The following is an 18,781-nucleotide window of genomic DNA, read 5'->3' as shown; positions in this document are numbered from 1 at the left end:
CAGATTTTATTGACAGCAGATTCCCATCGTCTGAACTGAAACTGCACTGTGACAGGTGCTGTTCCTGCCCAGCCAATGAGTCACATACCTGTACATGGACTCCCCCAGTGGCCGACTAGTATCAAAGCAGTCAGGGAGAATGATGATGTAATCCTCTGAGGAGGTGGAGGAGGAGCGACTCCTCGTCCCGTCTCTCTTCTCCTCTACTTCTTTCTCCTTCTTCTCCTCTGGACCTTTCTCTCTCTGCTTCACCCTGGACTCCACACTGATGTTCTCCATGTGTGACTCCTCACCTTCAACTATGTTAGGATCAACAAAATTACAAAGTTTCACAGATGATACAGAGAATATTTACCATCAAAATTCTGCATCACTGCAATTTCTTAAAACTTTTAAAACTGCTTGGACAAGATTGTGGCTATAAAATGCTGTTCAAAGATCCAATCAGCCTATTTAATAAGTATATGAGTCGCTGCTTCAGTCATAACACAATGGACTGGAAGTCCTCAACTGTGAGCCATTATGAATAGTTCAATATAATTTTGCTTTTCTAAAATCCTGCCATTACCTCTTGATGAATAACATGTCTAAGACAAGACTAGAACCAAACTAGAATTACCACCTCATGGTTGTATGTCTCCGCCAATTGATCAAGCTGCAGTTACAGTTTACATTCATGTCTGTCCAGACTCACATGTAGCCATGACAGTGACAATGCTTCAAATATGGATGTTGCTGCAAAAAAAAGCTACAAATTAAAATCATGGTTGCTTCACGAATCTTCAACTTGATAGCACATCTGATCTACAATGGATGAGACACCCAAGCTGGACACCCAAGGTTAGTGTCACCAATTCATTATCTGACCAAATGTCTCCCCTTCTGTTCCTGAGTTATGGTGCTAAATAATGGCCAGAAAAGAGTTTTTGCAGAACATTATAATTAGGGGTGTAAATCACCAGTTTCATCATGATACAATATTATATCGATTCTTTGGACAACGATATCTTATTTTCCAATATTACAAAGTCTGCCACGATACGATTTCGATTCGATCTGATTCAGGGGTCGATATTAGGCGATGTGCCCATTTAACAAAGTCTGTTACAGAAGATGCTGCCTTCTGCTTTTTTGTTTTTTACTTTTGGCCATAAAAGATGAAAACAACACATAATTAAGAACTACAGTAAAGTTCACTTTAAACTGTTTCCATTAACACGAATAAAACAGCAAATGGGATAAGTTAACCTTCAGGGCTTTCTGTCAGAGAGACATTTCTGGAAGAAATCTTTTCATTTTAAACCAAACCATCCTCTTTTTCATAAAACTTCAGGAATATCTGGCTTAAAGCCCTACAGGAAAACTTCTCCAAACAGCCATAAAACACAACAACAAGATCATCCAACAACAGTATCCCATTCAGCTCAGTAATTACTGTCAAGCTTTATGGACAAAACAATTGATTTTTGCTTATCACTCATTATTAGCTCAGCATGTTTACATTGCATAAATTAGCCTAGTGCCTAGCGGACGTTTTTTCCTCTACTCATAGCTTAACAAATTACATGTAACGTTATCATTTCTTGCTCACCGATGGTTTAAGTCACGGCATCTCCTGACAGAACAGCACAGTTGAATTTCAGCCTGCATGCACGTTTTTTCAGCTGAACATTGTTGAAACAGAGCAGCTAATGTTGCTAAAGAAAGAAGTTAGTGGAGTTTGACGCTCCTCCAGGCAGGTACGTCGTGTTTTATCTCCCAAAATATCTCTTGTTCAAAAGTTGATTTGGCCGCTTGAACTGTTGCACTGATGTTATAAGAAGCATCTCACATTCAGTAATGTTCTGTCTTTGTCAGTAATGCTATGTGACAAACAGCAACCTCCTGGGCTGAAAAATGAAGCCAACGTGGAAGTGCCAAAAATTGCAGTTCCTTTAATGGCCACCTGAAACTGGCTCCAAGAGTGAGTCAATCCACATGGACCATGATAAAATGCTCAACTTTACAGCAGAAATTAACATGTTTACAGCCTGGTACAAAAAAATATATATAAAAAAAAATTAATTAATTATTAATTTAAAAAAAATTATTATTAGAAAAAATTGTTGTAAAATAATTTCAACATTCATGACAACAATACAGGGGCTGAATTTTTATACAACTGACCCATTTACATTTAATTAAGGCTTAAAATTATGCATATTTATGGACATGGCCACTTGGAGTGACAGGCTTTCTGCAAAGTGTCACTACAGTCCATGGGTCAGATCCACCCCTCGCTCCTCCACAGCTCCACCCTCTCATCAAAAGCACTTCTGTCTCAAAAAATCCAACATGGCGACAGCTGAAATGCCAAACATAAGGCTTCATCCATTGGTGGCTATGTCGATTATTTTATACAGTCAATACATCTGACTTTTTTGAAAGAAAAAGATTTATGGACTAAATTAATTTACAATCCACTGAGAATTGCACAAGGAGCAGCAACAAAGCATCTGAAAACATGCAGGCAGCACTCTGACATTGATAAAAAGGTAAGCTAACATTATCAATTGCTGTGGATGTAATGGCTAACATTACTTTCAGTTGTCTGTCTTCCGTGATGCAATCAGAATAAGAAAGTTCCAGGATTATTGTCGGCAGACAAATTACAAAAAACTGATTAAAACTGATATGCATTCTTAACAAAAGACCAAATCTGATATAACCTTAAATGCGCCTGTTAATGTGTATCTGTAATATATCTGAACAATTACTGAGGATGGACTTAAGTTGTCTAAATACACAAAAGCTGACTATACTCTGTTTAACAATGGACTTCAACAAAGGACCACATATCCATAATAACCTTGTTAACCTTATTAACCTGTTAATAAGGTTAACATTAAAGTGATTTACATAGGGGAACGCTGTTTCAGTAAAAGACCCTTGAGTCTGCAGCTTTCACTCAGACTTACTGAGACTATCAGTCTGTAGTCAGAATTAACAAGGCTTAAAATAAGATGAGAAGGCAAAATACAAGTCAACGTTTTTTCACTTCTTTAGTGCTGTAAAAACATTTCCCCTTTTACTGATTTAGTTATCATTACTTCAAATAAACTGAAGACAAAAGATAACGCCCCCTAAACACTACTAAGACTTGTTCAAGTTTTTGCAGCGTCCCCTGGAGTCCCCTCCATGTTTACTGCCTACCTAGTTTGCTGCTTCCTGTTTGGTGCTGGAAAGAGCACAACTATTGGTTGCTGACAATGTTGACAATGTTGTATTAACATATTACCACACACCTTTGGTTGTGTGCTCCTGCAGCGTGGAGGACCTGGGCGGAGCAAGGAGAGGGGTCGGTGCAGAGCTGGGGCCGGGTCCTGAGGTCAGGGCCACAGAAAGCGGAGCAGGCAGGGAGACTTTCAACGGGGGAAGGAGAGAAGCTTTCAGCATTGCTGGTGGTTTCAAGGGTTTTTCAGAGGTGCTGGGGCTGCTGTCTGGGCTTTCTTCTGTTGTCACTGTTTTACTCTTCACACAGGAGGAGGAGGAGCCGCCGTGAGCAGCCGGACGCACTACTGGGGGCAAACAGGAAATCCACTGTTTGATACTGTTCTGTAATACTTTTATCTTTCACATGCAGCAGCAGGCAGAGTGAAAATATAATTATTGCCTCGCAGTTACCTCCGCAAACATGTCAGGCTGCAAAAACATGGATGTTGATCTTGAGTTATGGCCAAAATATGTTTTGTGACGTCACACTGACCTTAACCTCTGACCATCAAAAACAAGTAAGTTCATCGTTAAGTTCAACCAGACATATGTGCCAAATTTGAAGAAATTCTCTCAAGGTGTTTTTGTGATACTGTGTTAACGAGAATGTGACTGACAAGGTCACAGTGACCTTGACCTTTCACATTTGGCCACCAAATTCTAATCAGTCCATCCTTGAATCAAAGTGGATGTCTGTGCCACATTTGAATACATTTTCTCATGATGTTCTTGAGATATTACCTTGAAGAGAATGGCATGGACGTACAGATGGACAACCCAAAAACATAATGTCTTAGGCCATGGCTATCGCTGGCATGGAGGCATAAAACCTCTGCTGGAGCTGAATATAAAAATAGAATATAGATGTCACACACAATGTTTTTCAACTGATTATCACAACATCAATTAGCCTTCATCATTGGGAGAATATTTAATTGATCAACAGAGCCAAAGGCAACTTTTAAAGACATGCCAAATGTCCAATCATCTCTCACAGAGGTGGACAGCTATATGATAGTACCGCATATTTCAGTCACTAAGGCATGTCATAATGTTATCTTAAAAATATGTCATCTGTCCTTTTCCAAATGTCTTTAACAGTACCACAGAAATAAGGAGGCTGAAAATCTTAAACCTCAGACACAACCTGCCTCTGCACCCTTGAAAGTTGGCACAGAGCAGGCACAGAGTAGTGCCCAGGTCCAACCTCGCGTTTTCCAGGCGGTTAAAGACGCAGCATGTGTACGGCCCCTAAGTCCTCTTAACGTAGCTATACCTTTGCTTGCTAGTTAACCAGTGTTTTGCTGACATTAGCCAACTTTAGATGTGTATACAACGTAATTTGTCTGTGAAGATTGTGACACCAATGCAATGTGTCGAGTGTCACTTTTACAGGTCCACCAGCTACGTCCTTTAACCATTTTCAAATTCTCTTCAACATCAAGAAACCCAGCACATAGCATAACTGGCTAATTATAACAGAAAAGGGAAAAGTTGACTGAAGTCCTGCCAGGACCAAGCTTGCTCAACTGTTAATGGACCACAGAGCAAAAACGTATCCCTAAAAAATGTGTTAAATTCATTTCCTCATACAATATTTACAAAGCCAATTTCTCCTCAACCCCTAAAACCTTTTTGTTTAAAACCATGTTTACTTGCTAGTAGTCTTCATCTTCCTGCCTCTGCTGACACATTACCTCAACTTGTAGATCAGCGGCATAGTGTCAAACCACAGGATTGTGTCTTGCATCACCCTGGGTGCACGAGCATCCTCATGCCCGTGCAAAAGAGCAAACAACATGCAGACCCACACTGTAAACATCCAGAACTCTACTGGTCAAAGGACTGTTTTAAAAGGACAACTTCAGACTTGTAACAAATTTTAAGCTGCACACAGGTGTCCACATAGGGGTCTGCGTGGACTCTCGCGGACATGGACAGACCACAACAGTTTTGTCACGCAGACCACAGCAGACCCTCCCAGACATGCTGATGAGGAAAGTCTGAATTGGCCTTAACCCCTGCTGACTGACCTTTACCTGTTCCTGGGCGGGACCCTCTCAGAGGGGCGTGGTCCGGGGCCTCCTCCAGAGTCATTGAGCGAATCACAGTCTCACAAACAAACTGAGTCCCGCTGATGTCATCCTCCCCTTCCTCCTGAGCCGGGACTCCGCCCCCCTCTGCTCCAGATCCCGCCCCATGAGGGACATCTGAGAACCAGTAACAGGTAGACAATGTTATGTCTTCTAAACAGACCAGGGAGCTCATTTATCAGTTCCTTGTCATGTGTAGAATAAGAACCGCTGCTGACCATTAGGACCAGCAGTTCCTAGTGGTACATGGGTATAATCGCAGGTAATCTGATTCCTAAATACAAACACACAAACCATCTCTACTGTCAACCATGGAATCCTATTTGATAGATTGTCAGTTATGAAAAGGTGCATTCCAGCTTTTATTTGGAAAACATGGAAATTATTTCTTTCACACTGAAATGATTCCTTTAATGCTCTCCCTTTATTTCATCTTGTTTGTCTGCACCACTGAATGCCTGTCGCTCCATATGAGAGATACAGAGCAGCTGTTAACGACATTCAATTACAATCATTGCACTTTAATAATGAAGTGTTATGTGTCAGAATCATTCATTGTTATTGATTTCATTAATTTCTTACATTAGGATAAAGCATATTTGCGTCTTGAGTAGAGCTGGGTATCACTTAAAAAATAACATCACCAGTACCAATACCAGTACCCTTAAAGCCATACGGATTACTGATACCGATACCAATAGAGTACTTCATTCAATACCTTTAATGTCACTTGAGTGGTGTGTAGTGTACTGTAAAACTTTACTTAATAACCTAAGATTTTATTTGCTTACAATCACTGAACTAAACTGGAGTATATTCGGGACAGGTCGTTAATTCCTTTCACACATAACTCTTGCTCAGCAAAGATAGGAAATACCACAAAATTCTTTATGTAAACCAGTATGAATATTATTTTTATAACTATAAGGTTATGGAATAACATATCAATTACAAACCATTCACTTAATCAGTCATACATACTAATAATCAGGCATACTGACAACACAAAATCTTTACTCTCTGAATACAATATTCACAACTTTGATTAATTCTTATTAAAACCTGTCTTGGTTGATTGGCAGACCCTCATGGACTAAAGGAATATACATAACCGAGGAATGGACACATTCTGACTTTATAGCCCCATTTCTACCTATCACTTTCGGTATGGTACTGTTGAAGCCAAAAGTAAGACGGGGTACCTAGACCCTAGGTCCTTTAAGCGTTTCCACCGCAAACAGTCCTCTTAAATGTAAGCAGGGCTGTTGTTACTCACTGCTCCATCCAGCACTCACTGTATTTCCTCATCACTGATGACTAAGATGGAAGTCTGCACCTCATTTATCATCTACAGAACGGGGCTGCACTCCGACATTTTCAGAACAATATAGAACAGGCTGCAGTGAGAGTCTCTCTCCATGGGATATTTAAAAATAGTGGGTTTGTGCATTTAGTCCTTCTCAGGCAAGCTCAGGGGTTTAGTGTTGCTGTAGCCCACAGGAACTGCACTCCACAACACTTATTTTCTCAAAGTGAGGATTAGAATATATGGAGTTCACATGATCTGGTTGATATTAATAAATATTTTTAAACGCTAAAGGATCCATTCATTACTAAAAGTGTGTGTCATCCTAAAGAGAGAATAAAAACTAATGGAATGGTCAAAGTTGTCATACTGAAATTTAAGGTGTACTGATGGATTAACTTCTTCACCTCATGCATTGAATAACATTACAAGTAAACGTTCCACCTTTAAAGTTGCTGGCGGTGGGCCCAGTGAATGAAGTTTTTTTTATTTTTTTCTCAGTCTACAGCTGCTGCGAGAGGCAGCAAAATATCCTTTCATTTCATACAGTTTACTAATATATGTAAGACTTGTCACGATATGAACAGAGGTCACATAAAACCAGCCACAGCTCAGCCCTGAGCAAGAGTGACTGTCTGCTATTGACCAATCAACGGACTGCAGTAGGGTGAGGGGGGTGACTGAGGGGATGGGGACAGTAAGGAACGGTTCCGTTGGTACTATCCACAACTTTTCACAGTGGAAACAGAAAAAATGCGTACTGAATTGAACTGAACCATACCAGAATGCCTGATGGAAATGGGGCTTAAGACTTCTTCAGAGGTAGGCAGCCACCACTTTTTCCTTCTCTCTTGTTTTCTGGTAAATTTGAATGAATTATAATTTGGTGCTCATATTTTTTTTTAAAATGAATGTTTTGGTGGCTTCTCGAAACTCTAAACTCCTAACTCTGTCAAATACACCACGCTCAACTTCACCAGCCCCCCAACCCAAAAAGGATCAAATGCAGGTATCGTTTGACTGGAGACGTTTCGATACTACTTGGTACTGGATTATTTCAGTCATACCTAAAGGGCATCAAGTACTGATACCCCGCCCTAGTTGACGACGGGAAAATTATTGTATAGTAGACCAATATGTTGGTGCTTGACTATGAAGATGTCCTTTATTCTCATGTTTCTCACTCCACCTTAAAACCACTGCAGTTCATCATTGTGCTATGCATTTCATCACAGTAGATAAATATCAATGTATCACTATGTACTGTACTATGAAAAAGTATATTGTACCACACCAGCAAAAAGAAGACAGCTACATTCCATTGTCATTACCAGATGCAACAACATTGCGATGGCTGATAGTGTTTTACCTCGTGAGTCTGTGTGTTTGTCTGTCATCACGGTGAAATGTATTGGAGTAGGCACTACCACAGAAACAGTTTTTTAGTACTTAGGAGAGCGTTTATACGTCTGTCTGTCTGTCTGTCTGTCTGTCTGTCTGTGGACAGATTATTGTCAATGTCAATGCAAGATGCTGTCATGAAACTTTACAGGTGTGTAGTTGAAATCACAATAAGGGTCGAGTTCGAAGATGAATTAGGTCTAAGCAAGGGGCTTCACGTATCTGGGTAGGCATTATGGAAGGTGATTGTTGGCCCCCCCATTTTACGGCCCTGGCCCACATTCATTTTTAAGTTGTGGATCGTTGTATCACAGCTGGAGTAATCACATCACAAGATGATCTCTCATTTTAATTTGTAAAGGTCTCTACAAAGGTTGGCTCAGTATATCCCTTGTGTTCTCTCACTGTCTGTGATGCTTTTCATCTTTTTCTTTCTTAGTTGCTACAACAGTTGACTCTACATTAAGGATACTAGGCTTTTAAAGGGAAGTGCTGACCATGTAAGGCATTCTGTGGACCTTTCTGTACATAAATGAGTCTTTTTGTGCCTGAAGAGATGAATGAGGCAGGTAAAATTAATCATTGCTCTTTGTGTATATTTAATAAATTCTGACTTCCATGTTTATATGGACATTTCCTACACAAACATTTAGAAATTGAGCTGTGCAGACTTTGATGAATGAGGCCTCAGACCATCTCAACTGTTGCTCAGTTCACTTGCACAATTTGGGATTTTCTTTCATTTATGAAATCTGAATAGAAAACTCCTTTACCCATGATGCTATTGATGACATCAGTCTCTTCCTGGATGAGACCCAAAGAGGGACTGCTCTTGTCCTGCAGGTGTACATCTTGAGGCAGAGGGGACATACATGGGGTCATGTCTGGATGGAGAAAAGATGTCAAAGACTGAACTTAAGTGTGTTTATCGGTCAGGTCCTTCCAGTTACAAACACATTACACTGATACAAGCTTGTTGATTTATAATTACAGTACAGTGGGAGCTGCTACCAAAAAAAAAAAAAAAAAAAAAAAAGCAGCAGCAACTGTATATTTATCAGTGAAGCATTTTATTGGGCCACTATCCATTTTTCAGTCCACTAAAATATCAGAAATCTGCATCATTGTTGCAAAACAGTGTCAGGATCAGCATTTGAACACAAGCTTTCAATGTCCGCAACCAACCACCAACAACTGAAAACCACAACAAGTCTTCTTACCAGCAGGGGTGTTGTTTGGGACACTCTCCAACTCTTGGACGATGTTGATGTCCAACAGCTCAAAAGACAGAAGATCCTAAGAGATCAACAACAGACAGCTAATTAAAATGCCTTCAAGCTGCATTATAGCAAATGTAGGAGGGAGTGCTTCATAGGTTTGACCCATACTTGGGATGAAAAGCAAGGATTTCAGCCTCTGCTGTTTGGATGTTGTCCATACTTCTATTTTATCTTTCTCTTGTGACTTTCCCAGATTTATGTCTCTGTTTTATTTTACTGTAAAACTGAATGTCTTTGGGTTTTGGACTATTCGATAGAAAGAACAAGACATTTGTAGACAGCACCTTGGGCTCTGAAAACTGAAGAAAAAAAGAGTGATTTTGATATGAAAAAAAAAAACCAAAAACCTTCAAATGTTTCCATTAATTTGCACTTAAGCTTACTGCTGGTACTAAATTTGCCACTTCCTGCATGTGCTTCACAATAAATACATTTTAATGTCATGGCAGTGGTCAGCTTTTATTTAAAACCAGAAGTGTTAAAGCACAGTTTTATTATAAAGTATGTTTTATTACTATTATTTATTTCTATTATTATTAAAATTGAGATGAAACAAAAAATTATTTTTAATCCATTTAGATAAAATCCTCAGTCATTTTGTGCTCATATTTAACTATATGTGCCAAAAAAAAAAAAAAATTTTTTGTATTCTTAAATCAAAATCCAATTATGTTTTCTCATTGTAAACTTGAATTACTGCCTTGTGGTTGTATACCTCCGTGCACCAGTCAAGTTGCACTTTGGGGTTGCATCCATGTCTGTGAAAACATGGATGCTTCACACTCATCTAGCCCCACAGCAGCACAGAGGATCTATACAGTCAGCAGAGTTTCAAGGAGGACACCCAAGATTAGTGACCACCAAATTGTAATCAGTTCATAGTTCAGTCTATGTCTGACATTTATGTCAAATTTGAAAAAAATCCCTCAAGGTGTTCTAGATATTGCGTTCATGAGAATCAGTTGGATGCAAGGTCAAAGTGACCTTGACCTTTGACCATCGAAATCTAATCAGTTAATCAATGAGTGCAAGTGAAAGTTTGTGCCAAATTTGAAAAAAAATCCTCCAAGTGTTCTTAAGATATTGTGACCTGAACTTTTGACCAGCAAAATCTAATCAGTTCATTGTTGAGTTTGTGCCAAATTTGAAGAAGTACCCTCAAAGTGTTCTTGAGATGTCGCAGTCATGAGAATGAGTTAGATGCAAGGTCTGAATTTACTGACTTTAAGTAAGTGGTATCTGCGCATCTCTAGATTATGTGTTAGGCATTTTGCAGAGGACTTCTTCAGCAACTAAATGGAGCACACGATGGACTTCATCTCTCTCACCCTGACAGATACTACCCTGTCGGCATTACACAGTCGGGGCCTCACTGTTTTGACAAGCCCACTCTTAATTGATAAATTAAATTTCTTCCTGCCTATCCTGTGTTACTTAGGAATATGTCACACAGCCTTAGTGCAAAGTCTACAGCAGTGTAGTGACTGCAGATTACCTGTGCAGTGAGCAGGTCCACAGATGGGATGTAGTACTCTTCTTGGTCCACTGACATTAACGGTTGCTCTCTGGAAGCTGCACAGGCTTTTCCATCTTTTGCCACTGGGTTCTTACCCTACAGACAAAGTCACACCTTTCAGTTAGATACGGTACATACCTATGTCCACTGTATGTCTCTGTGTGTGTATTTATATATCTAATCACACATTCATTTCTGACACTGTCTCAGTTCCACCATGTGTTTCCTGTTTCATTTGTTCTACCTGTGGTGTGACACAGGGTGACACCAGGATCCCATCAGCCATCATGGGTGCTGGGGCCAGAGGATCGACCACAATGCTGCACCAGACCCTGGGTCCAAACTGCTCTCCAGCATGGGCCAGACGCCAGTGAGAGGTGTAGGAGCCCTCCACCGTGGGAGCGCACAGCGCGACACTCACTATACCAACCTGGACACACAGACATGATTCTGTGGCTCTTCAACATTTCAAGAAAGCAGTGATACACTGTATAATAGAGCACACATGACAATATGGTGCTGACCATATGCATGTGATTCAGTGGTACAAAAAGAGAAAACAAGAAAGATGACAAGTTCAGAGTACTTTTCCAAAAACATAAGTGAAAATAAAAACATCCCGCTCACCTGTCCTGGCTGGAGAAAAGGAACAGAAACTTCTCTCCAGCGGTCCCCAGATCCCACCGCCAGGTTTCCCCACATGAACTTCAGCTGCAGGGAGCAAAGAAGGCAAAACAAACAAGGAGTCAAATGACCTTTTTCAGCTTATTATTTGTTTTTCTGGCTGTAACTTTACTCTTGCCAGCTTTTACTACAAAATAAAGAAAGGGGTTATAAAGCATGTTTAAAATACATTACAAGCCTCAGCATTCAGTTTTTAGCGTGTATATGTCATGGTTAAAGCAGTTCTATCCTTTGGAAGGTACAAATATTGGTACTAGGGATGCACCGATCCGATATCTGGATCGAATATCGCCCCGGATATCATCAAAATAGATGGATCGGGTATCGGAAAATGCAACCTATACCTGAGGCGATCCTTTCCCTTTAAATCTATTGTGACGCAAGCTACATCATACGTCATGGAGCAAAAGACAGAATCTGCTGCGTGGAGGTATTTCACATTATTTCAACTGCTGTTGCACAATTGTTTATTTTTGTTAAAAATAAATAGTTCATCATTGCATTAATCTCTTTCATCTTGTTCCCCCCCCCCAACACCACCTCGTGTTGAAAAGAGGATCTGTGGACGTCTGTGTATGCGGATTGAGAAGCATCTCGCGAGAACTTGTTTTTCAAAATTAACTTTCTCTTGATCTGTGTGGATGAAAAATGCAGCTTTAGTGTCAGAATGTTGGTAAGATGTGTGGCTTGTGGAAAACGAACCCAATATTTACTTTAGTGACTATAGGGCGAAAGAACTGACCATAAATTGTGATCATGTTCATTTTCCTCATTGACGACAATACATTCAGAGCTGCCGCAAGTCTCCTACGGGGGCGTGACACTGACGTCACTGTATCAGGAAGTGAGCTGAGTGGGGTACCTCGCTTTATCCAATATCTCTGCTCTAGTCTTTTCTGTTCTACATGTAAAGGTATATAGCTTTTTAGGTCAACCATGGTATCAGATCGGTATCGGGTATCAGTTGATACTCAAAGCCACAGCATCGGGATCGGTACTGAAACTGAAAAAGCTGGATCAGTGCATCTCTAATTGGTACATGAACATCATAACCTTCCATTCAGTATATGCTTGGACCAAAGTGGTGCACCTGCTGACCAACCACTGAAAATTGCCATCACTGGACTGAGCCACTAGCATGGCTATGCATAAAGACATTCTAATGACAATTTATTTCAATACTAAAGCTACTGGCCAGATTTCTCTGAATTTTGATATTCCTGGTCTTTAGATGATGATACATTTTTGGTGCAACTCTGACCTAGCCCCACTCTCAGGTCAAAATGGCCTCATATATAGTGCTGCACGATTAAGTAATCGCAGTTGCAATCGTGATGTCAGGCTGTGCGATTACATAACCGCATAAAAGGCTGCGATTTGCAATTTAATGTATCCTACTACTAAATGGAGAAACCTCTGTCCGTCCGTCTGTCTGTCATCATCTGTTTTCCTCCTCACTGCTTTGACCTATTTCTCTGAACTTGCACATAGGCTTTCATCTTGGTCATGTGCAGACAGCCACGATGCCGTTTTTGCATTTTTCCCACATTTCTACTGTTTATATTTGCGTTTCCACTACCCATTCATACTGTGAGCACCATTAGCAGCGCGAGCTGCACATGCGCGGAGACCACTTGGGACATGCAATTTCAAGCACCAACACTTGCTGAAGACTAAGGTAATTATTTAACTGAACGAACGCGCGTCTGTGTGCGCGAGCCAGCCATTACGTATTTTCACTTTACTGACATTAGCCTACAAACATTACAAACTAAACATTGCGCTGTGCACTTTGCACTGTTTATTTCATTCTTTCTCCGTGTTGCGTGTGTATGTGTGTACCTGTGTGCCCGCGCACGGCCCCGTGCACGCGCGTGCCTCCGTGCCGTCAGCCAAAACTATGCTCCATGTATTTTGCCATGAAGCATGTTTCTAAATACAGTGTGCATTGTTTGTCTTACATTAATATTTATTACACAGTGCATTTACAGTGCTCTGATTTTGCATCTCCTCTAATATACTGTTTTTGATCCTCTATACATAACACATCCCCGGGTATGGACTAGTATATAATAAATGTTAACGTGTGTGCCTGTGAACGTGACTACCTCTGCTGTAGTGTGTGGAGTTTGTTGACATTGCACCCACAAGCTATCCTGATGTGTGCAGCATGTATGGTCAGGTGACCACCCGGCGTGCAGCTGTGACCAACATGGACGCTGAAGAAGAGCATGAGCACGACCATGAACAGGCTGAGTTGGTGGCGAAAAAACAAACAACATCTATCATATGGCGATACTTTGAGTTCAGGTTTGGTAACGTTGAACAGAAAGACATGCTGTGTAAAACTTAAGTTAACTTAAAAAGTTAAAGTTGACAGGTCCAGTGGCTACACGACCAATCTATATCAACACTTGAGACAGCACAGAGAAAAGTACGAAGAATGCATGCGCGAGAAAGCCAAGCCGTGTAACATTAAAGACAAAGAGACAACTGAAAGCCGCCAGAGCCTCATAAAACAACAGCAAAGCACAATTACGCATACATTTGTAAGCGTTACGCCATACGACAAGACCTCAAAGAGACACAGAGAAATCACAGACTCCATAACAAACTATATAATAACAAATGAAAAATTTGGCAAAATTTGGCTTGGGTTCGGCCCACATGACATGCTGCTGTGTTGTGCAATGGCCTATTCACGTGCTGGAATTTGTCATTTACGTGACAACCTATTCACGTGCTGGAATTTGTCATTTACGTGACAACGCCTGAACGCAACACAGGCTCCGCTCCGAGTGTGTGTGTACAGTGTCGTGCTGCGCTGCTGTGCGAGCAGCGTCTTTGACTGTGCGTAACAGCAGTCTGTTGATGGTCATTGACACACTGTCCACAACAATAACTATGTCAGGTCAGGCCAGGGCCCCCCTAATATAATGGAGGGGAAACACTGAATCAAGCAAGAAGACTCATGATACCATTTATTTATTATATTGTAATTGCAATCACAAATCGCGATATTGTCCACCAAAATCGCAATCGCACATTTTTATCAAATCGTGCAGCACTACTCATATACACAAAAGATTTTAAAATGTAATTGGCAGACGTATATGATATTAATTGAGTCCATTTATTCTCCCAAGAGGATGTTCCCTTTCCATTTTAGAAACTCCATTCATTTTCCTGTAAGGGCAAAAGATATCTTCTAATCCACCTGGCGTGTTTCTATCTGTTAAACACACTCGTTCTCCCAAGAGGATAAATACTTTATTTAAATGACCCCTTGACAAGAGAGTAGACTGTGCTACAGTAGAGATCTTTACCTTAGTATCAGCGCTCCAACAGATTGTTCCAGTGTTCCTCATCTTCCAGTACTTGATAAACTTGGTCCCAGGACGCAGTCGGGTTCCATCAGGAAGGTTCTCATCCAGAAATGCAGCTGTCATAGCTGGAACCACCAGGGGACAGGGGCGCTTTGGACGCCTGGGCAAACAATAAAGTCCTTTCATCCTGCAATCATCTTGTGTTGTTCTTTTGAAGATGTTTTTACCAATGTTCAGACCAGGCAAGAGCATTTGTTGCACATCTCAGCAAAATTAAATGAATCTATAGTCGAAATGTGCACCTTTTTTGTCAGTTGCACCCACACAGACCACTCAGGGGAACTCAAGTACACCCACCACCATTTATTCAACCATTTATCCAAATTACTTTTAGCTAGTTATTTTAACTTTTTATCCATTATTTGACACTATTTCACAATTTATCAAATAGTTTAAGCTAGCTATTCTAAACGTTCATCCATAACGTTTTGCTATATACATTATTTTAACCATTTATTCTTAGTCTAACAAATGGTTTTCACTTCTGTGCTTGCTCACTAGCTTTCACACACTTATAGCTGACTTAATACAGATATATTTTTAGTGAAACTGAAATTTATATTTTTGTTTCAAAAAACCTGCATAACCAATTTTCTTCATTTACTGAGACCTAAGAAAATGAGTTCTTTTCTCTAGTGTGTACTCAATCTAGTTTGGACCATGTTTTTCTAGTAACCTACTCAGGGCTGTTGTGTTGGGTGGCTCGAGGCTGCAGAAGTACAGGGGAGGAGCTTCCATCTCGGTGGGAGGAGCTCCACTGGATGCCCCGCCTCTCCATTCTCAGCTGTTTGCGGATCTCTTTGACTTCAGCCTTCAGCAAGCGCTTCTCTGCTTTCAGCCGCTGCTTCTCCGCCTTTCGGAAACTGCGGTCACCTCGCCTGTAGAACCTGAAAGAGTCACCTGCATTTGAGCTAGTGTGCCATTATAACTCCCTTAAAACATAAAATGTACCATCACTACAACCTCCCTGCACCAAATTGTTCCCCATAAAATCAGGGCCAGGTTCAATACTATTAGCAGGCTTTTTAATCATACAGTGGCCTGCAAAAGTTTGGGCACCCCTGGTCAAAATTTCATTTTTTAATTTCAATATTTTACAGCTTCAAAATATCAAAAAAGGAAAAGGGCCTGAAGCAAAAGTTTGGGCAACCTGCATGGTCAGTACTTAGTAGTGCCCCCTTTGGCAACTACCACAGCTTCTACGTACTTTTTGTAAGCAGCTACGAGACTTTTAGTTCTTGTTTGGGGGATTTTTTACCTATTCTTCCTACAAAAGGCTTCTAGCTCTATAAGATTCTTGGGCTTCTTGCATGCACTGCTCTTTTGAGGTCTAGCCACAGATTTCTAATGATGTTCAGGTCAGGGGAATGAGAGGACCTCGGCAAAACCTTCAGCTTGTGCCTCTCGAGGTAGTCCATTGTGGATTTGGACAGGTCCGGACAGGCCCACGGGAGAACCAGGGAGTTCCCCGGTGGCCTGTCCCGCAAGTGGTCTGCTCTGGCCTGCCTGTCTTAGCGCGCTCTGCAGCGCAGGCTGCGCAGTCCAGGTGGCCGTGCAGAGAGCCCGCCCGCTGTCAGAAATGATGGTGTTTGTGAGCATTTGTCACAACAATTGGTCAAAAAGGTTTTTTTTTTGTAGATTCAAGACGTGATTAGTTTGTTTCACTTTCCGCCCGCGCCCGCCCCCAAATCAGCGCGCCTGTAAACTGAAAGCAGCTTGGTTGTGGAGAGTCAGGTGGAGCAGAGAGCAGAGGGTGTGTACGTGTGCCTGTGTGTGCAGACTGTGCAGTAGGAGCTCTGCAGCTCAGCAGCGCCGTTACAATGGACCGCAAAAAGAGGAAAGATGGAGCTGAACAAGAGAGTGAATAAAAAAAAAGGGCCATTGAGGAGGCGGCAGCCAAATGTCATAAACTTACAGATATGTTCAGAGCCCCCCCAGCGCCCAGCAGCAGCGTGACGTCATCAAATGGCGATGCTGCAACAAGTAAGTTAACACAGAAAAGTAAGAAAACTGGTTATTCTCAACATGACGTACGGGGAGGATGGGGACCAACCCGAGGCCAGATAAATGACTGATGATAAGAGTCAAATTAACCCGTAAGGGTCCATTTGGTTCCGTTTTGTACAGAGCAGCGCAGGCTTAAACAGTTTGGGGACCCCTCTTAAGGATAGGCTCTTACCTGTCTAAGTTCAAAAGTTTTCAATATCTATCTAATGTTACTGAAATAAGATCAGATAAGTTGAAGTTGCTGCTGACTTATATTTTTACTTGTTTTACTGTTGTATTGAATATGGGTGTTGCCATATTGATTATGATAAGCTGACATCAAAATGATTTGCTGACAAAATAACAATCATGTTGTTTAGTTCAGCATAATACCCATTCATATAGGAGTCCTGGTTTATTGAGGGGCACATTTGGTGAGGGTAGGGAAGAGAAAAGCACTGGACTGGAGGACTGGAGGACTATGAGTAGGGTTGCTGTTACAGTTGTGTTTAATAGAGTTGCTGTGTGACTGTTAGTCTGGAATAATGAGCTTTGGTGATTACTTAGCCCATATATGTGTCCGTGTGCACGTGCATGTGTGTGAGCATGTAATGTGTGGATTGGGTGGATGTATGACTCCCGGCCTGAATTTTTGTCTCAGTCCGGCCCTGGATTTGGAGGTATGTTTAGGATTGTTCTGTTGTAGAAGCCATCCTCTCTTCATCTTCAGCTTTTTTACAGATGGTGTGATGTTTGCTTCCAGAATGTGCTGGAATTGAATCCATTGTTCCCTCTACCCGTGAAATGCTGTGTATATAGGTACCTATATAGGTATATAGTATATGTATACATATACATGTGTACCTATATACACAACATTTCACGGGTAGAGGGAACAATGGATTCAATTCCAGCACATTCTGGAAGCAAACATCACACCATCTGTAAAAAAGCTGAAGATGAATATATAGGTACCTATATATATATATATATATATATATATGTGTAAAATATAATATAAACATGTACCAAAAACATTTTCATCAAAGAACAAAATGAAACTGTTGAGCTACTATGTACCTATTTGGTGGTAAGAAATAAAACCATCTTTCGCTGTTCACAGAGAACAACAGAGCAATGAGTATGTTAGTGAATAAACAATCTAACATCCTGCCTGCACACATAAATTTTCTACTAATGCAGTAAACAATATTTAGAATCCCTCAGTTATATTTTAAGGTACATAACATCAATATTTGAATCACCTTGATCAGCATCTGGTCCCCTCCACTGGGCTCAAAAATTCATTCTGGGCTCTTCACTGACACCTTACCAACACCACACTAACCACTAATACATGGATGTCATACCTGCTGTGGTCTGGGGCAGGTGATCCGTGCTCCGGGATGGACAGAGGAGTCCTGGCTCTCACCAGGTTGTGACTGGGATCATGAGAGAAACTGCAGGGCTCGCACAGAGTACAGGAAGTACACACACTGACCAGAGACAGAGAGAAGACAGATAGAGAGAGGATGGAGAGGCAGAGAAAGGTTGAAAATGTGAGGGAGAGAGAGAGAGTGAGAGAGAGAGAGAGAGAGAGAGAGAGAGAGAGAGAGAGAGAGAGAGAGATGAGACAAAGGGTAATTCCAACTGAGCTGAGGCAGAAAATACCTTAAGGGAGTCCACAACACTGTCTACTGAGACAAGCTGAGGACTGTTTGATGCTGTGCATTTATGAAGCCGAAACACATGAAAGAGAAAGCAAGCAGCCGGAGCCAAACTGTTCAGGTAAAAGGAAACTGAATCCCATTTTTTAGTTTCAGATATTTGTGGAAGAAAACTTGTCTGTGTCATCTCAACACTGTGTCTACGCCACC

General features: G+C 41.1%; 1 protein-coding gene across 6 annotated transcripts in view; it reads right to left on the bottom strand.

The window, feature by feature from the left end:
- Positions 1–18,781, bottom strand: part of nbr1b (NBR1 autophagy cargo receptor b) — a 52,583-nt gene that overhangs the window by 16,283 nt on the left and 17,519 nt on the right. For 2 of the 6 annotated variants that reach the window (XM_050068456.1, XM_050068462.1), the window contains exons 8-18: positions 18,275–18,400; positions 15,599–15,805; positions 14,859–15,018; positions 11,476–11,559; positions 11,093–11,278; positions 10,828–10,944; positions 9,273–9,348; positions 8,826–8,936; positions 5,286–5,462; positions 3,285–3,557; positions 89–299 (exon numbers count right to left, since the gene is read on the bottom strand). In XM_050068456.1, the coding sequence (XP_049924413.1) occupies positions 89–299; positions 3,285–3,557; positions 5,286–5,462; positions 8,826–8,936; positions 9,273–9,348; positions 10,828–10,944; positions 11,093–11,278; positions 11,476–11,559; positions 14,859–15,018; positions 15,599–15,805; positions 18,275–18,400 (1,728 nt within the window). The remainder of the gene's footprint in view (positions 1–88; positions 300–3,284; positions 3,558–5,285; positions 5,463–8,825; positions 8,937–9,272; positions 9,349–10,827; positions 10,945–11,092; positions 11,279–11,475; positions 11,560–14,858; positions 15,019–15,598; positions 15,806–18,274; positions 18,401–18,781) is intronic. The other 4 variants (XM_050068457.1, XM_050068459.1, XM_050068458.1 and 1 more) reach the window with 4 other exon arrangements.

This window comes from Epinephelus moara, chromosome 18 (genome assembly GCF_006386435.1).
Source record: "Epinephelus moara isolate mb chromosome 18, YSFRI_EMoa_1.0, whole genome shotgun sequence".
NCBI classification, from domain to species: domain Eukaryota; kingdom Metazoa; phylum Chordata; class Actinopteri; order Perciformes; family Serranidae; genus Epinephelus; species Epinephelus moara.
This window is presented reverse-complemented; position numbering and strand designations above follow the sequence as displayed.